Consider the following 23849-nt stretch of genomic DNA (forward strand, 5'->3'; position numbering starts at 1 on the left):
ACAGAAACCGTGAGACCAGAGGCGGGTCTTCTGGTCTTCCTGGTGGCCCCCAGGAGAACAGGGTGGCGTCACCTGGTATGCCTCACACTGGTTGTCACACCAGCAACCTGTCCTGGAGGCACCCGATGTTGTCTCTCACAGCGACAAGCAGTGACCTTGAAGTCTGGCTTGATCTTCTACCCCGTTGGACCCTGAAGCCCAGAGAAGTGTCCCTGCCGCCAGGAATCCCTAGAGAAAACTAAGAATCGGATAACTCTAACCAGGAGAGGGATTTAAATAAATCTTAATGCTAGCGTTAGAGCCCAATAGGCACGCCCCAATTGTATTTTACAACTAGATACTTTTAGGTTACCCACAGCACTAGAGTAAGAGATGTGGGTCTTCTGTCACCTAGAAATAACTGTCATAGGCAAGTGGCAGAAACGAGTCCAAGTGGCTGGGGATGGAGCTTGGGAACGGCCACATTTGATCTCTGGGCCGCTGACAGGGCTGGGTCCCTCAGAAGCCCTGGCTGTCTGCAAGGTACCCCGGGCAAAATATCAGCACCTTTGCAGGGGCTTCATGACTGCGCATGTCCGGCCTTAACATAAGAGGAACCGCGCTGGAGAACTGGCTCGGTTGCTAAGAGCACGGGCTGCTCTTTCGGAGGACCCGAGTTCAATTCCCAGCACCCACCCGGCAGCTCACAACTGTCTGTAACTCCAGTCCCAGAGGATCTGGCACCCTCGCACAGACATGCAGGCGGAAGGCTAATGCACATGAAAATAAATATATATATATTTTTTAAGGTAAGAGGAAGAAACCACACAGAACACACTAACTGGCGGGAATAAGGTGTATGTGTGCGCGCGTGCACGCACACACTTTATTTTAATCCCTGCGTTTCTGTGGGATCCAGACAGTCTTCAAGGGGTGTGAGACATCACATATGGCTCCTTCTTGCCATGTTTGATTGGCTGTGTGTTCTAGACCAGCATGCTGAGCATGAAAGCGCACACTGGGGTCGCTATCCACAGCTATTGTCTTCCAGATAGCAAGGAAGACACAGGCCAGATTGCCGGCCACAGGAAGCTGGTGTGTCTTACCCAGTGGGGGGGATAAACGATGATGATTTATGAGAAGTTCAGACAACGTGGGCAACGCAGCGGGCACAGGGTTTCCTCCTTCAAACTTAAACAAGAAAACATAGCTCAGCCTTGCTTCGTTTTATTCTGGAAACTTCTTTCTTGTCCATTGGAGGAAAAGATCTGTCTTCTCCCAGGACTTTTCTTCTCATAGAACATAGTCACGTAAAGGAGATGCTTTACGAACACACTCCGCACATTTCCCCCTTTACTTTGGGGATTTTCCCATGATGTAGTGGGGGCGGGGCAGAAACACCACCAAAAAATGCTCATTACCTTAAACGCATTGTTCAAACTCCATCTCCTGTCCAGGTTTAATTATATACAATATAGGTCACTTGGTGTGGAGATGAGCCTTGAACAGCTGCTCCTGAACTACTCGTGTGTTTTTCGTGAGCGGGCTGCCCTGATGCAAGGGAGTTAAGGACAGATGTTTCTGTAAGTGGGCAGTGTCGCTTCTGCAGGACAGCGACAAGCTGAGGAAACTGTACGCTTCCGAGCCTCCTGGGGGGCGTGGCTCCTTTGCTTCTGAGCCTCCTGGGGGCGTGGCTCCGTTGCTTCTGCCCCTCCTGGGGGCGTGGCTCCTTTGCTTCTGCCCCTCCTGGGGGCGTGGCATCTTTGCTTCTTTGTGTGTGTGTGTATGTGTTTCTCCTCGATTTACTTATTATTATGTACACAGTGCTCTGCCTGCATGTACACCTGCAGGCCAGAAGAGGGCACCAGATCTCGTTATAAGTGGTTGTGAGCCACCATGTGGTTGCTGGGAATTGAACTCAGGACCTCTGGAACAGCAGACAGTGCTCTTAACCTCTGAGCCCATCTTTGCTTCTTGAAAACTAAGAAGGTAGACCCCCTTCATCAGCATAGCCCCTTGTGGGGTGCTGCACGGAGTGTATGTGTGCGCCCCCCTGCCCTGGGGTAAGCACCTTAAGAAGGACCTAAACCAAGCCATGAACTGTTTCTGTCATTTAAAAGAGGAGGAAATGAGGCAGCCAGGCTGGCATAGTGCAGATACAAAGCTGAACCACTCTGAAGAACTCCTTGTCCAGAGCGCTACGGTGGGAATATGTCAGCAGATCCAAAAGCCCTTCGTCTGTGTGTTGAAGGTTTCGCCTCTAGCCCACAGTGCTTGTCCTAATTTGCTTTCTGTTGCTGTGATAAAAACACTGACTCAAACAAAGCAGCTTGGGGGTAAGGGGACTTACTTCCGCTTCCAGCTTCCTGTCCCTCACAGAGGGAAGACGAGGCAGGAACCGGGAGGCAGGAACTGAACGAAGCAGAGGCCATGAAGGAGCACACTGCTTTCTGCCTTGCTCAGCCTGCTTTCTTAGACAACCCAGGACCACCGGTCCCCACCCCCAATCACCAATCAATAAAACGCCCCACAGTCGTGCCCACAGTTCCATTTGATGGTGACAACGCTTCAATCGGGGGAGGGGGTCCCCTCTTCCCAGACTCTACTTTGGGTCAAGTTGATAAAAACTAACCAAGGGTGTGCTATTGGGGAGTGCCAGGGACCAAAAGGCCTGAGGCCGACTCCCACCCATTCAGTATTTGCAGCCAACATCCTGCTGGGCCACTCATTAGGTATGCAAGGCATCCGGCTTAGCCCTGAGAAGACAGCGATCTGATCCTAAGATAACCACAGAGATATCCTGCTTTGTCTCACCTGAAAGACCCCTCCCCTTGCTAATGTTCCCGGGGCTCAACCCAGAAGATTTTGTACTTTTCCACTACTCTCCTTGCGTACCCCCGCCCTCACTAAAGCAGGTTTTAAAAAGCCTGCCCTTACCTTTAATAAATGAGCTCTTGACAAGCAATTGTTCGCTTGAGCTACTGTCTCTCTCCCGCCCATGTCTTTATGTACAGGTTGCGACCCCCCTCGATCCCCCAATAACTGACCAGCTGGACTGGTTGGTGGACTAATTATCGTTACATGGATTAATTTCATCTGGCGACCACGAAGGGACTCGAGGTGCGGGTTTCTTCCCGAACGGATTAAGGGACCGGTCCACAGGAGTTTTCATGACCAGCCGAGCTCGCCCGGCCGGCTTCGTCATTAGGTGAGTCATCCGTTCGCATATCTCAAGAATGGGCCATTCGCTGTCCAAGGAAGCAAAGTTCATAAAAGGCTTAAAGGACGTACTCAGAGAGAGAGGTATTAGGGTAAAAAAGAAACATTTGATTGAGTTTTTTGTTTTTATTGACCAGACCTGTCCCTGGTTCATGATTGATGGACCTACTATTCATTCTGAAAAGTGGCAGAAGGTGGGGCGTGAGCTTAATGCACTTATTAAAAAAGATGGTAATACAGCGGTGTCGAACAGTATTTTTTCTTATTGGGGCCTTATACGGGACATAATTGAGTCCGGCGAAAACGAAAGCGGAGAGAGGCAGCTCCTCTCCGTGGCTGAACTCTGCCTGCGCGAATCTCTCCCTCCTTCTCGTGTTCCTTCCTGTTCCTCTTTGCAGGGTTCCTCTCTTCCTACATCCTCGGAGCCCTTAAAAAATCTTTCCCCTGCGCCTGCGTCCAAGCCTTCCCCTTCCTCCCGCCGTCTCTATCCGTCGCTTCCTCCCACCCATGAGGACCCCATTTCCGCTATGGAACGCGGGTGTTCACCACTTTGTGCCCCTGTTTTTCCCCCAAAAAGGGCACCCTCTGTCCGATCCGGTCCGCCAGCCTCTCCTGTTCGCCCCTTCACGCGCCTCCCGCCATTCCGCCATTTTCCTTTCTCAGGCCCCAGATGAGCCCTTGGATCCGGATGCTGCTGCCACCCTTGAGGAGGAGGCTGCTCGATATCATTCCGATGATGGCCTCCTCCGCGCGGCGCCAACCTTTCCCTCCTCTACCTTGCTCACTCTTCCCCCTCCCCTTACTAAGCCCTACCCTGCCTCCCGGCTCCCGCCACCTTGTTCCCTCCCAAACTGCTTTTGCCAGACGGAGGCTCATCTCCAACACCAGATCTCCCATGCGACGAAGATTCTTCAGCTTCAACAACGGCTTTCACTTTTAACAACGCGCCTTTCCTCCACAGCCCCGTTTATTTTACCCGTTCCCAGAGCCAACCTGCCCTGAGCGGGGCAAAAACTGAGGCCACTGATTCAGGCGCTACTTCGGGAGAGCCACCTGCCCCTACACCCTCCCAGTCGTCCGCGGCCCTTGTAGATTCTGATAGTGAGCATGATTCCTCAGGTTCGGAGGGAGAACAGAAAGGTGGTGGAACGGCTCCTGACCCTACCCAGCCTTTCGCGCTCATAATTTTTCCTTCCCTCTTTGCCCCCACAGGACTGCTCTGGCAACGGACCCCTCTCTTTTGGCTTCATCTCCCCTCCTCCTCCACTAAGGTCCTTCCTACCTATCCTACTCTGGTTGCGTCTCTCATTCGACAGGGGCGGGAAGCGGCCACCAGGCTTTTCGGAAGGGACCCTCACTCTATTATCACGCCTTACTCGGCCACACAAATAAGGTGGCTTTTTCAAAATTCAGATGATTGGGCGGTCTCCTGTATTTCTTTTTGCGGCCTATTAGATAATCATTATCCCCCAGATAAACTAATTCAATTCCTGCAGCGACAACCTGTCATCTTCCCGAGAGTCACCCGCTCCAGACCCCTCCCCCAAGCTTCCCTGGTTTTTACTGATGGCTCCTCTACCGGGGTTGCTGCCCTTTCTGTGGACGGAGCTATCCTGCAAAAACAAACCCCCCATACCTCTGCTCAGCTTGTTGAGCTGGAAGCTGTTGCACACGCCTTTACATTGCTTCCCCATACTCCCTTTAATCTATATACTGATAGTGCCTATGTAGCATCCTCTGTTCCACTCCTCGAGACGGTTCCTCGTATTAAGCCTGCTACTAATGCCTCTCCTCTCTTCTCCCGTATCCAACAGCTTATTCTTTTGCGCTCTCAGCCTTTTTTCGTTGGTCATGTTCGCGCTCACTCTACCCTGCCAGGGCCTCTGACTACACTTAATGCCCAGGTGGACTCAGCCACGCGCCCCCTGCTTTCAGGGCTGGCCGTTCCATCCGCCAGTGACCCCGTTGCTATGGCCAGGGAGGCTCACGCCCTCCACCACCTTAATTCCCAAAGCCTCCGCCACATGTTCTCCATCACTCGGGAACAAGCCCGGGCTATTGTTAAAGAATGCCAGGCATGTGTCACCTTTCTTCCCGAGCCACATACGGGAGTCAACCCTCGTGGCCTCATGCCTGGACAGGTCTGGCAAATGGATGTTACTCATTTCTCCTCTTTTAAGAAACTTAAGTATATTCATGTGTCTATAGATACTTTTAGTGGATTTATTTGCGCCTCTCCGCACGCTGGAGAGGCTACTAGAGATGTTATTGATCATGTTTTGTATTGCCTTACTGTTGCCCCCAAACCCTTTACATTAAAGACTGATAACGGCCCTGGGTATACAAGCTCTGCCTTCAAGTCCTTTTGTGCCCAACTGCAGATTAAACATGTTACGGGGATACCTTACAATCCCCAAGGACAAGGAATTGTCGAGAGGGCCCATCAGACACTTAAAGCAATGCTTAATAAATTACAGTTTTCCAAAGGAATCCTATATCCCTCTACAGCAGGGCCTCGCCTGCTTCTCAATCATGCATTGTTCATCCTAAATTTTCTACAAAAGGATGATCTTGGCCATTCGGCGGCCGATCGCCTTTGGCACTCCTCCACCTCCTCCACCTATGCCAAGGCTCTGTGGAAGGATCCACTGACCCACCGATGGCATGGACCCGACCCAGTCCTTATTTGGGGCAAAGGTCATGCCTGCATTTATGATCAGAAAGAACAAAATGCGCGCTGGTTACCTGAGCGCCTAGTCAAACCTTTTAACCCCCCTCTCCCAGGGAACTCCCCTGAGGAAAAGATGTAATTGTGCTCTTTTTTAGGATAAAAAAGATACCGCCGATGCATCACGTTGCTACTCACCACGTCGCTCCTTTGCCTCTGCCTCCCTGAAGTGATTCTCGCCGCATTTCTGCGCCAACCTCAGCCTTATACAATCTATAATTTTATCTGGGTCATTATTAACCAAGCGGGAGATATTGTTAGTTCCTCCTCCTCTCAGGGCATTAATCCCCAGTGGCTCGATTTACAGGTTGACCTCTGTGCCCTGGCCCTGGGAGGCCCCTCTTCTTGGGGCGTGAAAGACATTTTTTTTTTTTTTTTCTCTCGCTCGGTTGGTGGTCCCAGTCCCGGCTGCTGTAATGACCTGGAGCGCATCATGCTCCACAAAACCTTACACCAAGATGGGATTGCTTGGGCCGGAGGGCTCTATGTTTTCCCGGGACCCTCTCATCGCTGTGGTGGGGCCCAAGATTTTTACTGTGCCTCTTGGGGGTGTGAGACCACTGGCGACACGTACTGGAAGCCATCCTCTTCTTGGGACCCTTAAAGACCTTTGCAATGTAGCTCGTTCAGTCACCAATGGCTGGTGCAACCCCCTGACCATTCGCTCCACTGAGCCCGGTAAACGTGCCATTTGGACGGGTCGTGGATTTAAATGGGGCCTCCGTGTTTATAAATCAGAGTACGATTTTGGACTTACGTTTTGGTTACACCTCCTGAAAAAGGTACCCAGTAAGGGCGCTGCAGTGGTTGGGCCTAATCATATTTTCCATCATCCTGTTCCCGTTCCTGCTCCTGACCCGCCACACCCCCCCCCCCCCGCCTAAACCCGCCACCCCCATGCCTCCCTCCCCTCCCACCCCCTCCCTTCCGACCTACCCTCCCCGTGGGCCCCCCCCCAGTTCGGCTGATGTCATTCCCCAGTTGACAAATGCCTCCATATGGGCCTTAAAAAAAAAAAAAAAAAAAAAAAAAAATGACTCCTCCTTGTCATTTCCTGAATGTTGGATGTGTTTCTCCCCCTCCCCGCCCTTTTACGAGGGTATTGCTCTTCTTTCCACCTTGCTCTTTACTAATGTTACCCCACCCTCACCGGCTTAGCTCCCGACAATCGCATTACCCTCCAGCCTGTTTCCGGCATAGGTACTTGCCTCCTGGGTCCCCATATGCTCCCCCCCCCAACCTCTTCCCCTCAGCGACGTTCGCGCCCAGACTGTCATTCCCGACCTCTCCCTCCCCTACATTCTCGCGCCAAATAACACCCATTTTGCTTGTTCCTCTGGTTTAACCTCGATCGTCTATGCCCCTACCTTCCTTTCCTCCAAAGACTGGTGTGTCCTTGTTATTCTTCTTCCCCGTTTTACTATTCATGACCCCGACTCATTTTTAAATTTTCTGAAAGGGGGAATTTCCCCAACCCTAACCTTGGCTCCCCCTGGCTTACTACTCTTCTCCCCACCCTGCTCGGGCCCCTCGTTGGTGTTCTCCTTCTATTATCCTTTGGCCCATGGACTTTAAACCGTCTTACAGGGTTTGTTAAAAGTCAGGTTGAAGCTGCCACCAAGAATATCCAGGTTCACTACCGCAGCCTGGAGACTGAGGACTCAAATGAGACTTCTATTTCCATCCAGGAGATTTCACCTACGCCTCAGTCGGTTAACTACGGGCGGCCTTTGCAGTTCCTATGGGCGGCCTTTGCAGTTCCCGAGGATGCAGAATGCTGGATGGTGAGCCTGGTTGTGCCCTCGGTGCCTTTGGTAAACCTGTGCAAGCCCTCCCCTATATCTTTTGGCCTGAGCCCACCTTGACCTGACCCGCGATAGTGCCTGGTAAGTCAGAGACGGAGCGATCGAATAAGTCTCGGTTATCAGACGTCGGTCGGTCCTTGGTGGGAGGACAGACCATAGGCGTGGTAAGATTGAGCATCGATCCTCTAGCAGGCTCAGGCCATCGCGAGGCCCCCTCTCCTTGGGAATTTGGCCGGTCCAGAATAACTGTTGTCCTGAAACATTGGACATTAGTGATTCTTAAATATACCGCCATCCTGTAACAATGACTGGTGACCTCCTAAAGGTCATTCGCTGGGCTGTAAGGTCTCCCTCAGGCCAAAGTAAACAAAAGGGATGAATATGCCAGGGACCAAAAGGCCTGAGGCCGACTCCCACCCATTCAGTATTTGCAGCCAACATCCTGCTGGGCCACTCATTAGGTATGCAAGGCATCCGGCTTAGCCCTGAGAAGACAGCGATCTGATCCTAAGATAACCACAGAGATATCCTGCTTTGTCTCACCTGAAAGACCCCTCCCCTTGCTAATGTTCCCGGGGCTCAACCCAGAAGATTTTGTACTTTTCCACTACTCTCCTTGCGTACCCCCGCCCTCACTAAAGCAGGTTTTAAAAAGCCTGCCCTTACCTTTAATAAATGAGCTCTTGACAAGCAATTGTTCGCTTGAGCTACTGTCTCTCTCCCGCCCATGTCTTTATGTACAGGTTGCGACCCCCCTCGATCCCCCAATAACTGACCAGCTGGACTGGTTGGTGGACTAATTATCGTTACATGGATTAATTTCAGGGGAGGTGCTGGAAATTTTAAGGGGTGGAGCCTTGGTGAGAGGCCGTCCAGATAGATGTGGGACTTTTTTCTGGACAGAGGGTTGAGTCAGCTCCACTCCAGAAAAGCCAGTTTCACCTGCAAGGGCAAGCCACTTCCTCCTGTTTCCGGAAAAAAACCAAAACCATAAAATCCCGTTTGGTAGAAATGTGTAATTATTCAAAGGGCCCGGAGGCAGGTGCCTGAGCGATGGTCTGACGCTGTCCTTTTACAGCCCAGGGGCTTTACAAACCAAGGGTCCCAAATGAGAGCCGGCTCGCTCTCAACACATCAAGAACATGTAATCTCTTTTTATTTTTAGATTTACTTTATGTGCATGAATGTTTTGCCTGTACATATGTATGACTGCGTATCCTTCATGCTCAGTGCCCGCATAGGTCAGAGGGAACATCAGACTCCGTGGAACTGGAGTTAAAAGGGTTATAAGCCTCCAGGTGGGTGCTGGGAACTGAACCCAGGTCCTCTATAAAAGCAATGAGTGCTCCTAACTGCGGGGCCATCTCTCCAGGCCAAGAACAGATGTCTGCATTCGTGGCTGGACCCAGGGAACAAAACAATCCATAGACACATGACAGCAAGTAGTCTGTCTACACTGCTGCCTCCCAGCACAACAGAGCGTCATGTTCTCTTACTCGGGATATTGGGTTGTGTCTCCCCTTTCAAATGTGGCTTTACCCAGTCTGGCTTCTCTTCTGGCGGGCTGCCTCTCCCCAGGAGGCTTCGTCTTTCATTTAGAGCATGTCCTCATTTGGGGGGGAATTTACTTTCTGCTGACATGGGCAGGGGGGCGCTGTGTCTTTATGACCCAGCTTGTGAGGGGCATAGCAGGCACCCGGGCATTCCTAGGCTCCATGTCAGGCGAAATGTGCTAGTTTTAAGGTCACCAGCATGACCCACATGACATCATGTCTACCTGTCCCTCACAGCCCTCTAGGAGCCTACATCTCAAGGCCCGGCTGTTTCTACTTCAGTGAGTGTCGCCCTCTGGTGGAGGTCCCCAAGCAGCGATCAGTTTTCTTCCTTTCCCTTCCGACTTCTGAACAACTTACTCCCAAACACCCCTCCATCCTCCCACAAACTCTCCCCATCTCCATGCTCCTATCTGGTTGGGTCCAGGGCCTGTCGCCTGCTGCCATACAGTCTCCTGTTGGGTCTCCTCTGGGGTCTGTGCCTATCCACTTTCCAGATGCACGTCTGTCCAGGTCACCCTCCACTCAGAGGACCAGAGTCGCCATCATGGCTTAGGCTCTACATAGCCTTGTCTCTGGGTCATCGTACCCTCCCCCCCAACCTCCCACCCGAGTCCCAGCCCAGGGCTCCACCTATTTTGTTTTGTTTTGTTTTTGTTCTTGAGACAGGGTTTCTCTGTGTAGCCCTGGCTGTCCTAGACTCACTCTGTAGACCAGGCTGGCCTTGAACTCACAGAGATCTGCCTGCCTCTGCCTCCCGAGTGCTAGGATTAAAGGTGAGTGCCACCATGCCCGGCCTCCATCATCATCATCATCATTATTATTATTATTATTATTATTATTATTATTACTATTATTTTTTAGTCTCTTTCTCATTCCAGTCCATTCCATGGAGCTGCCCGGACCCTTCTCACCATGGTGCTTTTCACACGCAGACATTAACCTTGACCTCCAGGACGACTTTCTCTGCACACACCGCTTCCTAGAACGAGCCTCACTTCCCGATATGGCTTTTCATCCTGGCAGCTGTGACCCGATCGGTCCCCTCACCAGAAGGCACAAAGCATGGCCTGCTGGCTTTGTGTCACATCCCCAGCCCTCCCAGCCCGCAGCAGGAACTGGATGGGGTTTGGATAAACAGTTATCTGCACGGAGCGACAGCAGCATTTCAGGTCACTTCCCTGGGCTATCTCGAGTTTCTCTCATAATGGACTCAGTTGACAGACAACGACCCCCCGAAACAGAAGACGCTGTGTGCTGGTGAGCAGGCCTGAGCCGGGCTCCTGCCTTTCAATCCCGCTCTTTCTCTACCGTGGCTCTCCTTACTCTCCTGGACTACATTTCAGTCCAAGCTTGGCTCACTAGACGGCCGCAGAATGTCACAGAGAACACAGGCTACAGTGTCACAGCGTTTCCTGCCTCAGATCCCAACCAACCCTGTTTGCTCTGGTTTATTTTAGCCAAAGGAACTCATTTGTCTAAGCCAATGATGGCGGCTGCCGCGGGGTTAACATGAAACGGTGTGTTTCACCTAATGCCCGAATGCTGGGGTGGACACAGCAAGCATACACAAATAAATGCTGACTAAAAGACTGCCGAGTAGTTCCAGCCTTCTCGTGTGTTTTCCTGGACCGGTTACTCACTCCTTGAGCCTTGCTATGGGCTGTACGCCTTGCAGCGTGCACCCACAGGATGTCAAATCCTCCCCTGCACCACCTGGGGGATTTAGCCCTCTGCACCCTTTTCCTTGTCACCATTAGGAACTTTACCCTCACTGTGCGCAGCCTTCTTTGTCTGCCCCCTAATTCCTGCCCGATCTCCGTCCCTTGGTACTGGCTCCTCCTGAGTCTGGACAAAACCTCACCTGTCTGGCCTTTCAGGACTTCACTTTGCTGGCTGCAGAGAGGATGCTATCCAGTCACAGAGGCTGATTTTGGGTCGTTTCACCTGATTCTCCTCTTCACAAGTTCTCTCACAATCAATGTCGAGTCCCCAGTAGACATAGAGAGCCACACCCCGACCCCCAAAGCCTCCCCCTGCCCTGTGTTAAATTCCGTTTGTTTCTTCCTCACTAGTGAAGGCTGAGAACCCATGAACTCATCTCCTCCCGTGCGTCCTTTCCAGGAGAACAAGTTAGATGTAGAAGCTAAAGATGAGGTCACCACATCACGGCTCACTGGTGCGTCAGAGCAGCCCCCAGAGAGATGGACGCGGGTGCACGATCCTCCTGGGAAATCTGCACATCTGCTCTCTGCGAAGACGGAGCAAGTATAACGCACATACGTCACTTCCAACAACAAGATAAACCCACGACAGAAGATACGTTCACACCTCCAAAACTGTCCTCTGGTGGCAGCTGAGAGTCACAGTGCCCAGTGTCAGGGCAGCGCCGGTCATTTCGATACCAGCGTGCCAGAAGGCAGAGTGTCCCTGCGCAGGAGTACTGTTCTTGGGAGAGGCTAGGGTACTGTCGCTATTCTTCCTTCTAAGGGACAGTGTGGGAGAGGGAGGGGGCTGAAGAGATGGCTCAGAGGTTAAGAGCACTGACTGCACTTCCTGAGGTCACGAGTTCAATTCCCAGCATCCACAGGACCCCACACAATCAATGGTCTATTGCTTTACATCCAGGAGGTCTGATGCCCTCTTCTGGCTGCCTTGAACACTACATGCACACAGGAAAACAGGCAAACACTTCTAGACCTTGAAGATATAGTGGGGCTCAGGGAACAGGCATAAGGAGAGGCGGATGCTTTCCAGGCTTAGGGACGTTACTTCCCAACTGAGCACCCACAGCTACACCAGCATCTCCTAGCTCTGGCTTTCTCTTCAGCCGTCTAGGGGGCCCTGTCATGTATGTAGGTGCTGTCACAGCGCTGAGGCCCCACGTGCTAGAGCCCAGTCAGCATCCAGGTCTGTAACAGACGCTGTGTCAAATGCAGCTAAGTGGCATCCTGCAAGCAGCTGGGGTCAACGACTGTTTTTAGCAAAGCAGGAGGGCTAGTTTCATCACTTAGACCAATGGTTCTCAACCTTGCTAATGCTGCAACCCCTTAATGCATCTCTTCATGTAGTGGTGACCCTCCCCCAATCATAAGGTTGTCTTTGTTGCTACCTCATGACTGTAAATTTGCTACTGTTATGGATCTTGTGTGCAGAAATGTGTGATATGCAGCCCCCATGAAAACGTTGATCAGTCACGCAGGGGTCGCGACCCACAGGCTGAGAACCTCTTATCTGTACCCTGTTTCCACTCATTTGACCCCCCCACCCCCCACAGCACACCGTACTCAGAAATAAGCTGAAACAAATGCTTTGGCCAAGTTAGGCAGACTGAAGAAGATGCTGTCTCCTGTCCCTTTTACAAGATGTTCTCTGTCAGGAGGCAAGTCTTGGGGCCTCCTATCAAGCATGGGCTTGCCTCCCCTTTCCTCTTTTCCTGAACATTCTTCACTGTGGACTTGGGCCTCCTCCATAAGACTGGAAACGTTGCATGGACGTCATACGGTGCAACAGCGCCTGGCTGAGGAGGGGGAGGGCCAGTTCCCGAGCCCTTCCCACTAGCGTGCGCTCCTTAGCAACACCACAGGCTGTGGCCATCCATGGCGACACCACACACCTCATTTCCCAAAACTACCTGCTGAATCTTCCCTTCAGCTCTCGGCATCCCGAGTCCTGATTTTTTTTAGAATTGAATCTTCACCAATTCCCATTTTCACTTTCAAATCCACACTCATGTTTGCCAGTGGCTATTTATATGTGTGTGTGTGCACTTGTGTATGCAGCTGTGTGTATGCATAGCCATGTGTGTGTATGTGCATGTCCGTGTGTGTGTGCCCGTGTGTGCATATGTGCATGTGCACACAGCCATGTATGTGCATGTGCGTGTGTGTTTGTGCATGTCTGTGTGCAGCCCATGTGTGTGCGCACACACGCGTGCCCTCGAGAGGTGCTGGGGACAGAACTTGCACGTGCTCAGTAGGTCTCACCCAGTCTCTCTTGCTATCAGTTTTTTCTAAAAGTCTAGTTTCTTCACGAGCAGGATCAGTATAACAAATTGCATCATGACCGTCCCAGAAGAATTCATTAAATCTCAATGGTTTTGAAGTTCCCAAAGTCAAACAGTTCCCTACTCCCTGCTCAGACCTAGTTTCTCTTTCTTCTCAGGTACCCCAATTTCCTTTTCCCGTCATGGGTCCAAGGGAGTTCTCCTTGGCACCCCTCTCTTTCTTGTCCTTAAAGATAAAAAAAAAATTTACAATAATGTGCATGTACTTGTGTCTGTGTGTGAGTTGTGCAAGTGCATGCAATACCTATGGCGGCCAGCAGGGGGTGTCAGGTGCCCTGGATCTGGAAGGCTTGTGAACCACCTGCCGTGGGTGCTGAGAACTGCAGACAGTAGTACAGGCTCTTAACCCCGCCCCCCGCCCCCCCCCCCCCAGCCATCTCCTGATATCCAAGCTTCTCTCGCTTAGCACAGAAAATGCAACCTCTTTAGTGCTCTGTGAGGGGTAACTCTCTCGCAAGTCAGAGCTCTTGTGTCTACGCAGGGAGTCCTTCACCCTGCAAATCCACAGGTGCTTTCTGATTCTCTTCAGGAAGTTCACTGATCTCACTCCACGAGCCTCTTGCCTCGGGCTGCTGAGAGCTAGAATAAAAGGCATGAGCCGCCATGCCTGACCTTTCTCTTGATAACTCTCCCAGGGACAGGGAGCACTCACCGGCTGCTTGGGCGAGTAAAGATAATTTACATATTCATAAGCTGTGCTGACTCAGCAGACACATTGGCCACCTGATTTGGGGCAATATTTGTGACTATCACGGTAGTTCTGTTTAGTGCTGCTACTGCCCAGAATAAATTTGACAGTTCTCACAAAACAATGTCTAAGGCAGTGATTTTGATGTAAGTGAAGGTAAAACGAAATGGTGTTCATACCAAGTGCGGAGCCGGGCTCGGTACACGCTGGGACTCGTTTCTAGCCCCCCTAAACTGTAGGTAACTTCCACAGCGCAGTTTCTAGTTTGAAGCAACGTGGCTCTTGGGTATGTACTAACGGAACATTACGGACGCGCACATGTCACTGGCACTCGGGGCCAGCCCACGATGCCATCAGCCAGCTCCGCGCCTTCTCTGAATTTTGGGCAGACTGACACTTTCTTATGTAGTACTGTATTTCCTACTGTCCCTCTTCCTGGTTTTAAGGCAGTTGTTCTAGGTAGGTTTCTGTTGCTGTGATAAACATCTGTCAGACATCAAAGAAAGCCAAGGGAGGAGCTGAGGCAGAGACCAGGGGGGGGGGAGGGGTTGGAGGGGGGAGGGGTGTGGGAGGGGGAGGGGGAGCATCACTAGGTCAGCCTAGGCTCCTCAGCTTAGGGATGGCACCGCCCACAGTGGGCCAGGCCTCTTGCATCAATTAACAATTAAAAAAAAAAAGCCCCATAGAGGTGCCCACAGGCCATCCGGCGTTGAAGGCACCTCCTCAGCTGAAATTCCCTCCTGCCAGGTTTGTCTAGGCTTGTATCAAGTTGGCAAAAACTATGACGTCAGCTTAGTGTGAAATCAGGGGTAGCCACCTAAATGGTCCAATGACAGCGTACAAAGTTCTCAAAGAATTAATAAGGTTATAAATTATATGTCCATTCTGTCTCTTTTAAATAGTGCTAGCGTCCTGTATCTTTCCCACTCCCTTACTTTAAATTTGATTTTTAAAAATATTTTCATTGAGATTCTTGCAGACAACAAATAGTTGGATTCATCAAATAACTTCTAACTACTTCTGTTTTTAGTGTGTTGAAGCCACTCACATTTAAAGTGCTTCTTTTTTTTTTTTAAGTGACTCTTGACATAGCTGAGTTAACCTCTTTGAACTGTTGTCTGTCCCTTGCCTTGCCTTGAATCTGTCGGGGCATTAAGTTACAGGTGTGGCCCATCTGACGAGGATTTGTGCAATACTAGCTTGCTTTTGCAAACGGCCCCCATTGTAACCCCCACACCTACTTGCTGTCTTAGCGACCTGATGGGCAGGAATGAAACGGTGAAAGAATCTGTGTGTCTTCAGCTGCAAACTTAGTTGCAATTAAGCCTGTGGAATAAATAAGCTGGTCTATGTCGCACACTGGTGACCAGAGGAAGGGGACACGCACTGGAAGGTAACAGGACTGTGACGTTTCCCAGCACAGACGTTCATTTCCAGACAGTGTCCCCTAGGTGGCGCCATTGCCTCTCCTTTCAGGCTCAGCTCAGGGTGGGAAAGAGGGTCCGCTGCTGTGTCACAGGGAGTCAGGCAACTTTGTAACACTTTCCTTTGTTCACAGCCTCTCAAACACCCAATTCTACACACCTTCTCATTTTGTGTCCTTTCCCCCAAACGTGGACTCACTCTCTCTGATTTGGCTCCCCAGGGGTGGGGTCGCCTGTTTCCCTAACCTTGCGCAGGTCTCCTCTCTCCTTGGGGCCTTTCTCATACCCTGGCTCCTATGTAGGTTCGCTGACTTTCCTGGAGTTTGCTTCTCTCCTGACACGGCACGCTGGCCGCGTGGATGGCGACGGGGCTCCCGAGCAGGCTCTCACTCTACAGCTCACACTGTAGCCCCCCTTCCCCCCGCCTCCCCCCCCCTCCCCGCCGCTGTTCTTAAACTCCCACAATCCTCTTGTCCTACCCTCCCAGGTACTGGGACATCATCTGTACCCCTCAGAGAAACACCGTTTCTGGGATTTAAGGATAAGACAGCCTTAGAAGTTGACAAGCGGGGCTAATTCTTAGCCGCCCAGGCCTGACAGCCCCCGACTCAAGCTGTCCCTCAAGTAGCAGAGTCACTTTTGTTTTATTAAAAAACAAAACTGAAACAATGCTGTTACTAACACAATTTCCAGGGGGGGGAAAATCAAATTCTAGGAACGTCAGAGAAGATGTTTTGGGGATGGAGGGTTGGTCGTTAAAACGCCTATTATTTTAACTTGTTTTCCTTTGGTGGGGTTCGCAATATGTACGTGATCTATAAAACAAAAGCAACAACAACAACCACCACCACCACAACAACAAAAACCACCTCTCTTAGGCCCAGAATGATGGCTCAGTGACTAGGAGCACTGGCTGCTCTTGCAGAGGACCCAGGTTCGATTCCCAGCGCCCACAGAGAGCCTCACAAGCATCTATATCTCCAGCTCCCGGGGGAGTCTGATGCTGTCTACTGACTTCGGAGGGCATCAGGCATGCGCATGGTGTATTTCCAAAAATCCAGGCAAACACTCAGGTGCATAAAATAGATTAATTAAACAAAATAAAACGAATGTCCAGTGATATATTTAAGTAGGGACTCTGGGGCTGTGGATGCCAAGGGCTACCAGGGTTGGATGGAGCAGCCCGTGCCTGTGCACCCTGCCACACGCTGGCTCGTAAACACCATTCAGGTCTTTATTCCAAGTCACATGAAAGGCGCATACTGCACTCTGGCCAGCTTCTCCCTGCGCAGGCAGGCCACGGTTCTAAAGCACCCCGTGAAACCCCTTTTCTCCCTACCCATTGTTCATCATTGCAAGAATGAACGAGGGGCTGGAGAGATGGCTCAGAGGGTAAGAGCACTGATTGTTCTTCCAGAGGTCCTGAGTTCAAGTCCCAGCAACCGCATGGTGGCTCCCAACCATCTATAATGTGGTATGATGCCCTCTTCTGGCATGTGGGCAGGGCAATGTATACATAATAATAAATAAATCTTAAAAAGAAGAAGAAGAAGAAGAAGAAGAAGGAGGAGGAGGAGGAGGAGGAGGAGGAGGAGGAATGAAGGCAAAGCCTGGAAGGTCAGCTGATGGAGGCACTGGTCGCACCTTGGTCAGGTATTGGTTTTTATCATAGGGCACCGGGCTGCGAAGTTTATGCTGCCACAAGTGAACCTGGCCTACATCAGCATCAGGACCGAGGGTGTTCATAAGCAGCGACAAAGGCTCTGCTCTCCTGACTTCTCTTTTAGTTCTGTTGATGGGCGTTCCAGGACAGGGGTCATTTGGGGGTGGGACAGGGGTCATTTGGGGGTGGGTTTTTTTTTAACCTCTCAATTTGGGGAACGTCTTAGTATCTGAAGATTGTGCTCTGAAGTTTTTCTAGCTGGAGTCCTGAGAGGGAAGGTGAGCCCCTCGGGCAGGGGAGTTACTTCTGAGACACAGCTTTCTGGGATTGCTGCGTCAGGAAGTCATCACTCTGCCTCCCACTGACACCTCCCAGCATGCTCTCTGCTGACTGATGTCAGGCCTGCCAAAGCAACGGCTCACATTTTCTTTTAAGGGTTTAACTAAACCCTTAAAAGGGTTCCACCACACAATGTGTTGTTCCACCACACAAATGGAAGGAAGAGAAGATTGTGGCCTGGAACCCGTTAGGAGGTGGAAGGTGCAAAGTGCTAAGGAGACACTGAAGGGGCCGCAAGGACCAGACTACTTCCGCTTCTGCTCAAGAACACACTTGGGGTGAGGCAGGGGAGTGGCAGTGAGGAGGAGCACCTGGAATGGAAAATCCTTCAGCTGATAGAATACGTCATCTATCCTGCTTTCAACCTAGGTAGTCGTCTGATGAAGCCCCAATTTAAAATCTGACCATAGCCAGGCGTGGTAGCACACATCTTTAATCCCAGCACTCAGGGAGGCAGAGGCAGGCGGATCTCTATGAGTTTGAGGCCAGCCTGGTCTCCAAAGCGAGTCTAGGACAGCCAAGGCTACAGAGAGAAACCCTGTCTCAAGAACAAAAACAAAATGAAACAATGGGGACTGGAGAGATGGCTCAGCGGTTAAGAGCACTGACTGTTCTTCTAAAGGACCTGGGTTCAGTTCCCGGCAATGACGTGGCATCTCACAACTGTCTGTAACTCCAAGATTTGACACCTTCACACAGACATACGTGCAGGCAAAACACCAATGCACATAAATAAATTAAAAACAAAAAGCAAAAAAAACCCAAAACAATGTCAGAACCGCATTAAGTGGAGGTGGCAGCAAGCAAACATTTCTCTAGGAAGGACTCTGCCTTCCCTCCACTTTCTCCCCTCTGTTTGGTCATTCTTCCCGCTTGGCTGAGGATGGAGACAGGATGCTGTGGGCTTTCGTGAAGACACAGGGGAGGCTCCACCACCAGGATGAATGCTGTACTTTCAAACAGAGTCCCTGACCTAAAACCGTACCCAGAAGTTAGCGAAGGTTTACCACGAGCTTAGAGAGGGGGAAAAGATCCCCACACCCGAGAGGCGGCCACATGTGCTCTGCTTTCCTCTCTGTTCACCCCCAGATCTTGTGGCTCTCCCCCACTCTTTCACACCCCCTCATTCCCATGACCGGCCCTCCTGGGCACTCTTGGTCTGTTTTAACATCAACAGGCCAAAATGGCCTGGTGGCATTTCCTATGAGCTATGTACAGCTATCCAGCTTTTAATTACTTTTCATTACAACTTCCCTGTTTATGATTATGTTTACCTCTTCTCACACAGAGAAGAAGTGGCAGAGGCTCGGGAGGAGACGGAGCAGGTGTTAGTGTATGGCACAAAGACCGTCGCCTCCATGTTGTTCTAATTTATGTTGTCATCAGAGACCGACAGGTCTCCCTCAGTTTCCCTAAATGTCACCCAAGGGTGATATCGACACAAGCTGGAAGAGTTCAGTGAGGGCTCGAGTAATGGCTCTGGATTCGCAGGCATGATAGACCAGCAGCCAACAGGGCCTCTGCTGTTTTTTTCTTTTTCTTTTCTTTCTTTCTTTCTTTTTTTTTTTTAGTTTTTTTTTTTTTTTTTTTTTTTAGTTTTTTGAGACAAGGTTTGTCTGTGTAGCCTTGGCTGTCCTGGACTCACTCTGTAGGCCAGGCTGGCCTCGAACTCACAGCGATCCGCCTGCCTCTGCCTCCCAAGTGCTGGGATTAAAGTGGTATGCCATCACCACCATCCGGCTCTTATTTTCAAACACTGCATAGTTTCACAATTTCCAAGCCTCTCATAGATCTGTTCACATGGCAGAGGCAGTTGACCAACAGGCCCTGCTATTGCAGGTGAAATGTATAAAAATTATACACCTTCAAGTACTGATGAAAAACTATACAGAACAATAGAAGTGTGGAATGCTAATAAATTTTAAATATAATGGTGGGGATGTGGTTTTTTTCAGGACAAAGTTTCTCTGTGTAGCCCTAGCTGTCCTGGACTCACTCTGTAGACCAGGCTGGCTTCGAACTCACAGAGATCCGCCTGCCTCTACCTCCCAAGGGCTGGGGTTAAAGGTATGCACCACCCGCCCGGCTGCCTTGTGCTTTTCTTCTTTCCGCCTTTTTGCATTAAGAGTTTGTTTCCACTGCTGTTGGTACGTAATACATAAGGGAGGGATAAATAAAAAAAAGGGGGAGGGAGGAATTTGTTTCCACAATGAAAGATAATAAATGCAACGAGATCATTGTATTCGTAGCTTGGACCGAGTGCTCAAGGCTTTGTCTCAGAGTGGGGAACCACGGAAAGGTGGAGGATCCTTTACGATGGAAAAGGCCTAGTCAGAGGGGGACAGTGGGACTTCAAACCCCTTCTTCTCTTTCCGTTTGCTCCCTGGCTTGTGACAGGAAGGAATGGTTTCTTGGGATTGCCTCAGGTATGCATTAACAGTCATATAATCTAAGGCGTTCAGAGACATTTCACACCGACCCTCGTGCCTTCTCTGCCTAATCTATAACTAAGAACCAAAGTCACAATCTACAGTGAGAGCTAATTATGAAACCAAACGAGATCCAATATTAAAGTATCAAATAACTATAATAAAGCATGTTAAAATAAAACGGAAAGCAGCACACACACATATGAAGTACTCAACGGAGTTGTACGTCTGAGCTGTTTCGTGGACTGACCACCAGGGGGTGCTACAGGGTAGCGTTTGGAGGAACAACAAACCAAGAGAAAGATCCCAGGTCTTCAGAGGGGCCTGGGAAGTGAGCCCGGGAGGGTCACACTCATTACTACATCCCTGGAAGTTTGCGGCTGTGGTTATTTTGGGGATGGGGTGGGATGGGGATGGACACGACTGGCTGCGGGGCAAAGCTGTTAGAGCAGGCAGGTGTGAGGCTATGTTGGCACCCGAGTGCAGCATCTCAGAATCCTGGGCTTTGGGCTGGGGCTGTCAGCTGAGGATTTCCTCGCCACTCTGCCAGGACGGGACAGGAGTCTATCTGAGCTTCCGTGCCGTTCCCAGCCGTGAGATGAATTTCCGGCATGTCCTTCAAGACACACCTCAGCGCTTTCAGGAAAAATTTACGATAGCAACTGAACTGGCTAGACCGAAATGCTTCATTCAGAACAGAAATATTTCCAGGTTTTTCTTTTTGGATTCGGAATGTTCTTACACTGGGAGCCAAGTCTGAACACAGAGTTCATTTAAGTTTCCTTTTCAAAACTCTCTAAGCCTAAGATAGAAGTAATTTTATACAATATTTTTAAAGTGCAACCATTCTTAGAAGCCCCAGTGTGGAATTTCACACTTGTGCTCTGCCAGTTCTCAAAAGTTTAGGACATTTCAGATTTCAAATTCCAAACCACTGACGCACATGACCTGTATAACACCATTTACGTGGCCAGGCTTTTTGTTTGTTTGTTTGTTTTTTTGTTTTTTTGAGACAGGGTTTCTCCTTGCAGCCTTAGCTGTCCTACACTCACTTTGTAGTCCAGGCTGGCCTCGAACTCACAGCGATCCGCCCGTCTCTGCCTCCCGAGTGCTGGGACTAAAGGCGTGCGCCACCACACCCGGTTTAGCGTTCCCTCCACACATCTCATACGTGCCTAATCCCACCTCAGAGTGGAACCCTTAAGGTGGGTTTTGCACTTAGAAAAGACCATTCTCAAGGGTTTCCACAAAGCGTCTTTACCTGTCAATTCACTACGTCCTCACAAGGACCTTACAGAGAAGCAGCACAAAAGCAGAGAAGGCAGGACTCACCCGCGACCGGCCGAAGGGGACACACGAGGACGAGGTTTCTGTCACCATGAGGGACAGTGGCACGCCATGGAGAACAAGGGCCCTGTTCAGATTCCCAGAGGCACCGGGAGCTTTTCTGCTGCTGGTTGCCATGGTGCCTCTCCATCCCAGTACACTTTGCCAGTCAATACATCATGGCTACAGTGCTCCGGGGAACTTATAGTTGAACGCACAAAATACACTCCATTTTTGGCCGGCTACAGTGACCGTCCTTTCTTGTGGTTTGCTCCTTCCCACATGGGGACATTTTTCCCACATGAGAAATCTAATTTCCACATGGCGTATCTAACTTCCCACAGGAGTGGCATGGATGCCACAGGCTCCTTACTCCTTGTATCTTCAGAGAGCCCCACCATTGGAGGCACCTGCCTCTGTCTTCCCAGTGACCACCCCATGTCTGACCTCTGGGTTCCATTTGCTAAAGACAGACCACATACAGCATCCAAAGAGCCGTGGAAGCCAATGATGGCATCAGTTAAAGAGACACCACCCTCTCCTTCTGCGAGATGAACGTCCCATGTGTAGCATGGTGAAACACGCCTCCCTGACACCTCAAAAATGCATTTGTAACTTTTGTAATTTGTGCCGGGGTGGCCTGTAGATTCTTGACACTCTTTATTGACACCGGTATGACCAGTCCAGAAAGATGGGACATCTAATTTGGTCATTCATGGCTGGTGTGAAACTTTTTAGCTGGGGAGGAACCTGGGGCTGTAGGAAAAAATGAAAATTTGCAGCTATCCGTGCACCTTGCTGTCCTTTAAAACAACAGAACAGCAAGTGACACCGTGCTGAGAGTTTTAAGAAAGAAAAAAAATAGATAAAAGGCTGAGACTAAACAGGCAGGTTGAGTTTCTGCAAAGAGGGCAGAGAAATCCCCCTTACAGCGCAGCTCACGTGATGAAGGAAGGAAGTCAGGGGCATGGGGTGATCAAAGTGCCCTGTTTTATGGACTTTGAATTAGCTAGAGTTTTAGGCACTTTGCTTTCTTGTTTTGGAGGCATTGGTACCAGAGGTTTCACCTCTTCCTGTTTGTAGACACCAGATGGCCCATGAGTGGAGCTCAGAATGCTCATCCATCACTAGGGTTTAGGTGTTTTCCCATCCTCCAAAAACTCTTCCTGAAAGGTGTTAGCCAATGTCCTGGGATGCAGGGCCTTGAAAGAGTTCATGCCTGTCTCACTGAATAGACTAGTCCCTGAGAGCATAAGATGTTTCACTCACTGGCCCTGCTTCCTGCCTTCTACAAGCTCATGGGCCCTTCTGCCTCACACCGTGGTGTGTGTGAGGCCCTCACCAGAGGCTCATCATCTGCGGGAGGCACACTCTTGGATTTCCAAGCCTCTAGAATTGTGAGGCAAAATGAACCCCGCTCTCCTTTTTTCCCCTCCTACATAAATTATCCATTCTTGGTTGTTTTATTATAACAACAGCAGCAACAAAAATGGCCGCCATGGTCAAGTGCAAATGCTCACTTCCCCCCAGGCACACCATGGCATCCAGATGACCCCAGACACCTGCTGTCGAGAAACCAGCATTCAGCATTGCTAGAAGAGCCAGGTCTAGCCCATGCCGCAGAGCACCTGTCTCCGTGTGGTCTCAGCCGGCACACCAGAGTGCACCCATTTTCCCCTTGAAAATGCAAAGACGCACACACTAACTTCTTTAAACATTTCCTCTTTATCTTTCCTTTTCTTTCCTTTTGGCCCACTTGTTTAAATCAGAATACTTACTCTTCTTTTTAGACTAGTTTCTCTGACTAGTTTTGGACTCCTGGAATATTCGAGAATACTGCAGAAGATTCCATACGACAAACTGTAACAAACATAGCTCTAAACTGTACATATGTTCTTTGTTTTTTTTTTTTTTTTTTTGGTTTTTAGAGACAGGGTTTCTCTGTAGCCTTGGCTGTCCAGGACTCCCTTTGCAGAGCAGGCTGGCCTCGAACTCACAGAGATCCTCCTGCCTCTGCCTCCCGGGTGCTGGGATTACAGGAGCGTGCCACCACACCCAGCCTAGTCCTAAACTGTCACACACACTTCCCAATGACCATCATTAGTTCAAGAACCCAGACAGCTAAGATGACCTTTGACCTTCACAGACGCTGCCTCACCTTTCCAAAGAAATGCTGAGTGGACACCGCCAGGGCGTCGAAGGCGCGGATGGCTCTCTTCAGCTCCCCTCGAGCCAGGCCCAGCTGCCTGGCCTGCCACTCACACCTGTCCCTCAGCCGCTGGGCCAGCTGCCGCTCTGCCTCTCGGGCCTGCGGGTCAGGCTTGGATGCCAACTCACTCCGAGGCGCCATGGTCCTCTGTTTTGGGTAGCCTACGAAGAAAAAAAAAAAAAAAAAAAAAAAAGAAAGGCTGTCACTTGTAGTACCGCATTCAGCCACAGCCTCGCCTGGAGGCGCCCCAAGCCATGGGGCAGAGGTGGAGCTGCCCAAGGTGCCACCGGAAGTGTGAAACACACAAAGCCCCGGGGACTTTTATTATTTATTCCGTTTACATGGTTTGAGTTTGCTTGCCACCAAACGTCTGTCAGCTTCTACCCCGTCTTTGGGCCTGGAGAGAATAAAACAAGCTTTG

At 50.4% G+C, this 23849-nt stretch overlaps 1 protein-coding gene across 2 annotated transcripts in view; it reads right to left on the reverse strand.

The window, feature by feature from the left end:
* Positions 1 to 23849, reverse strand: part of MTUS2 (microtubule associated scaffold protein 2) — a 250065-nt gene that overhangs the window by 65380 nt on the left and 160836 nt on the right. For both annotated transcript variants that reach the window (XR_014775270.1, XM_084760994.1), the window contains exon 6: positions 23378 to 23589. Coding sequence is in view for 1 of the 2 variants with exons in the window: in XM_084760994.1 (XP_084617120.1) it covers positions 23378 to 23589 (212 nt within the window). In the remaining variant the exon portion in view is untranslated. The remainder of the gene's footprint in view (positions 1 to 23377; positions 23590 to 23849) is intronic.

This window comes from Acomys minous (assembly GCF_964271855.1).
Source record: "Acomys minous genome assembly, chromosome: 16".
Classification (NCBI taxonomy): Eukaryota; Metazoa; Chordata; class Mammalia; order Rodentia; family Muridae; genus Acomys; species Acomys minous.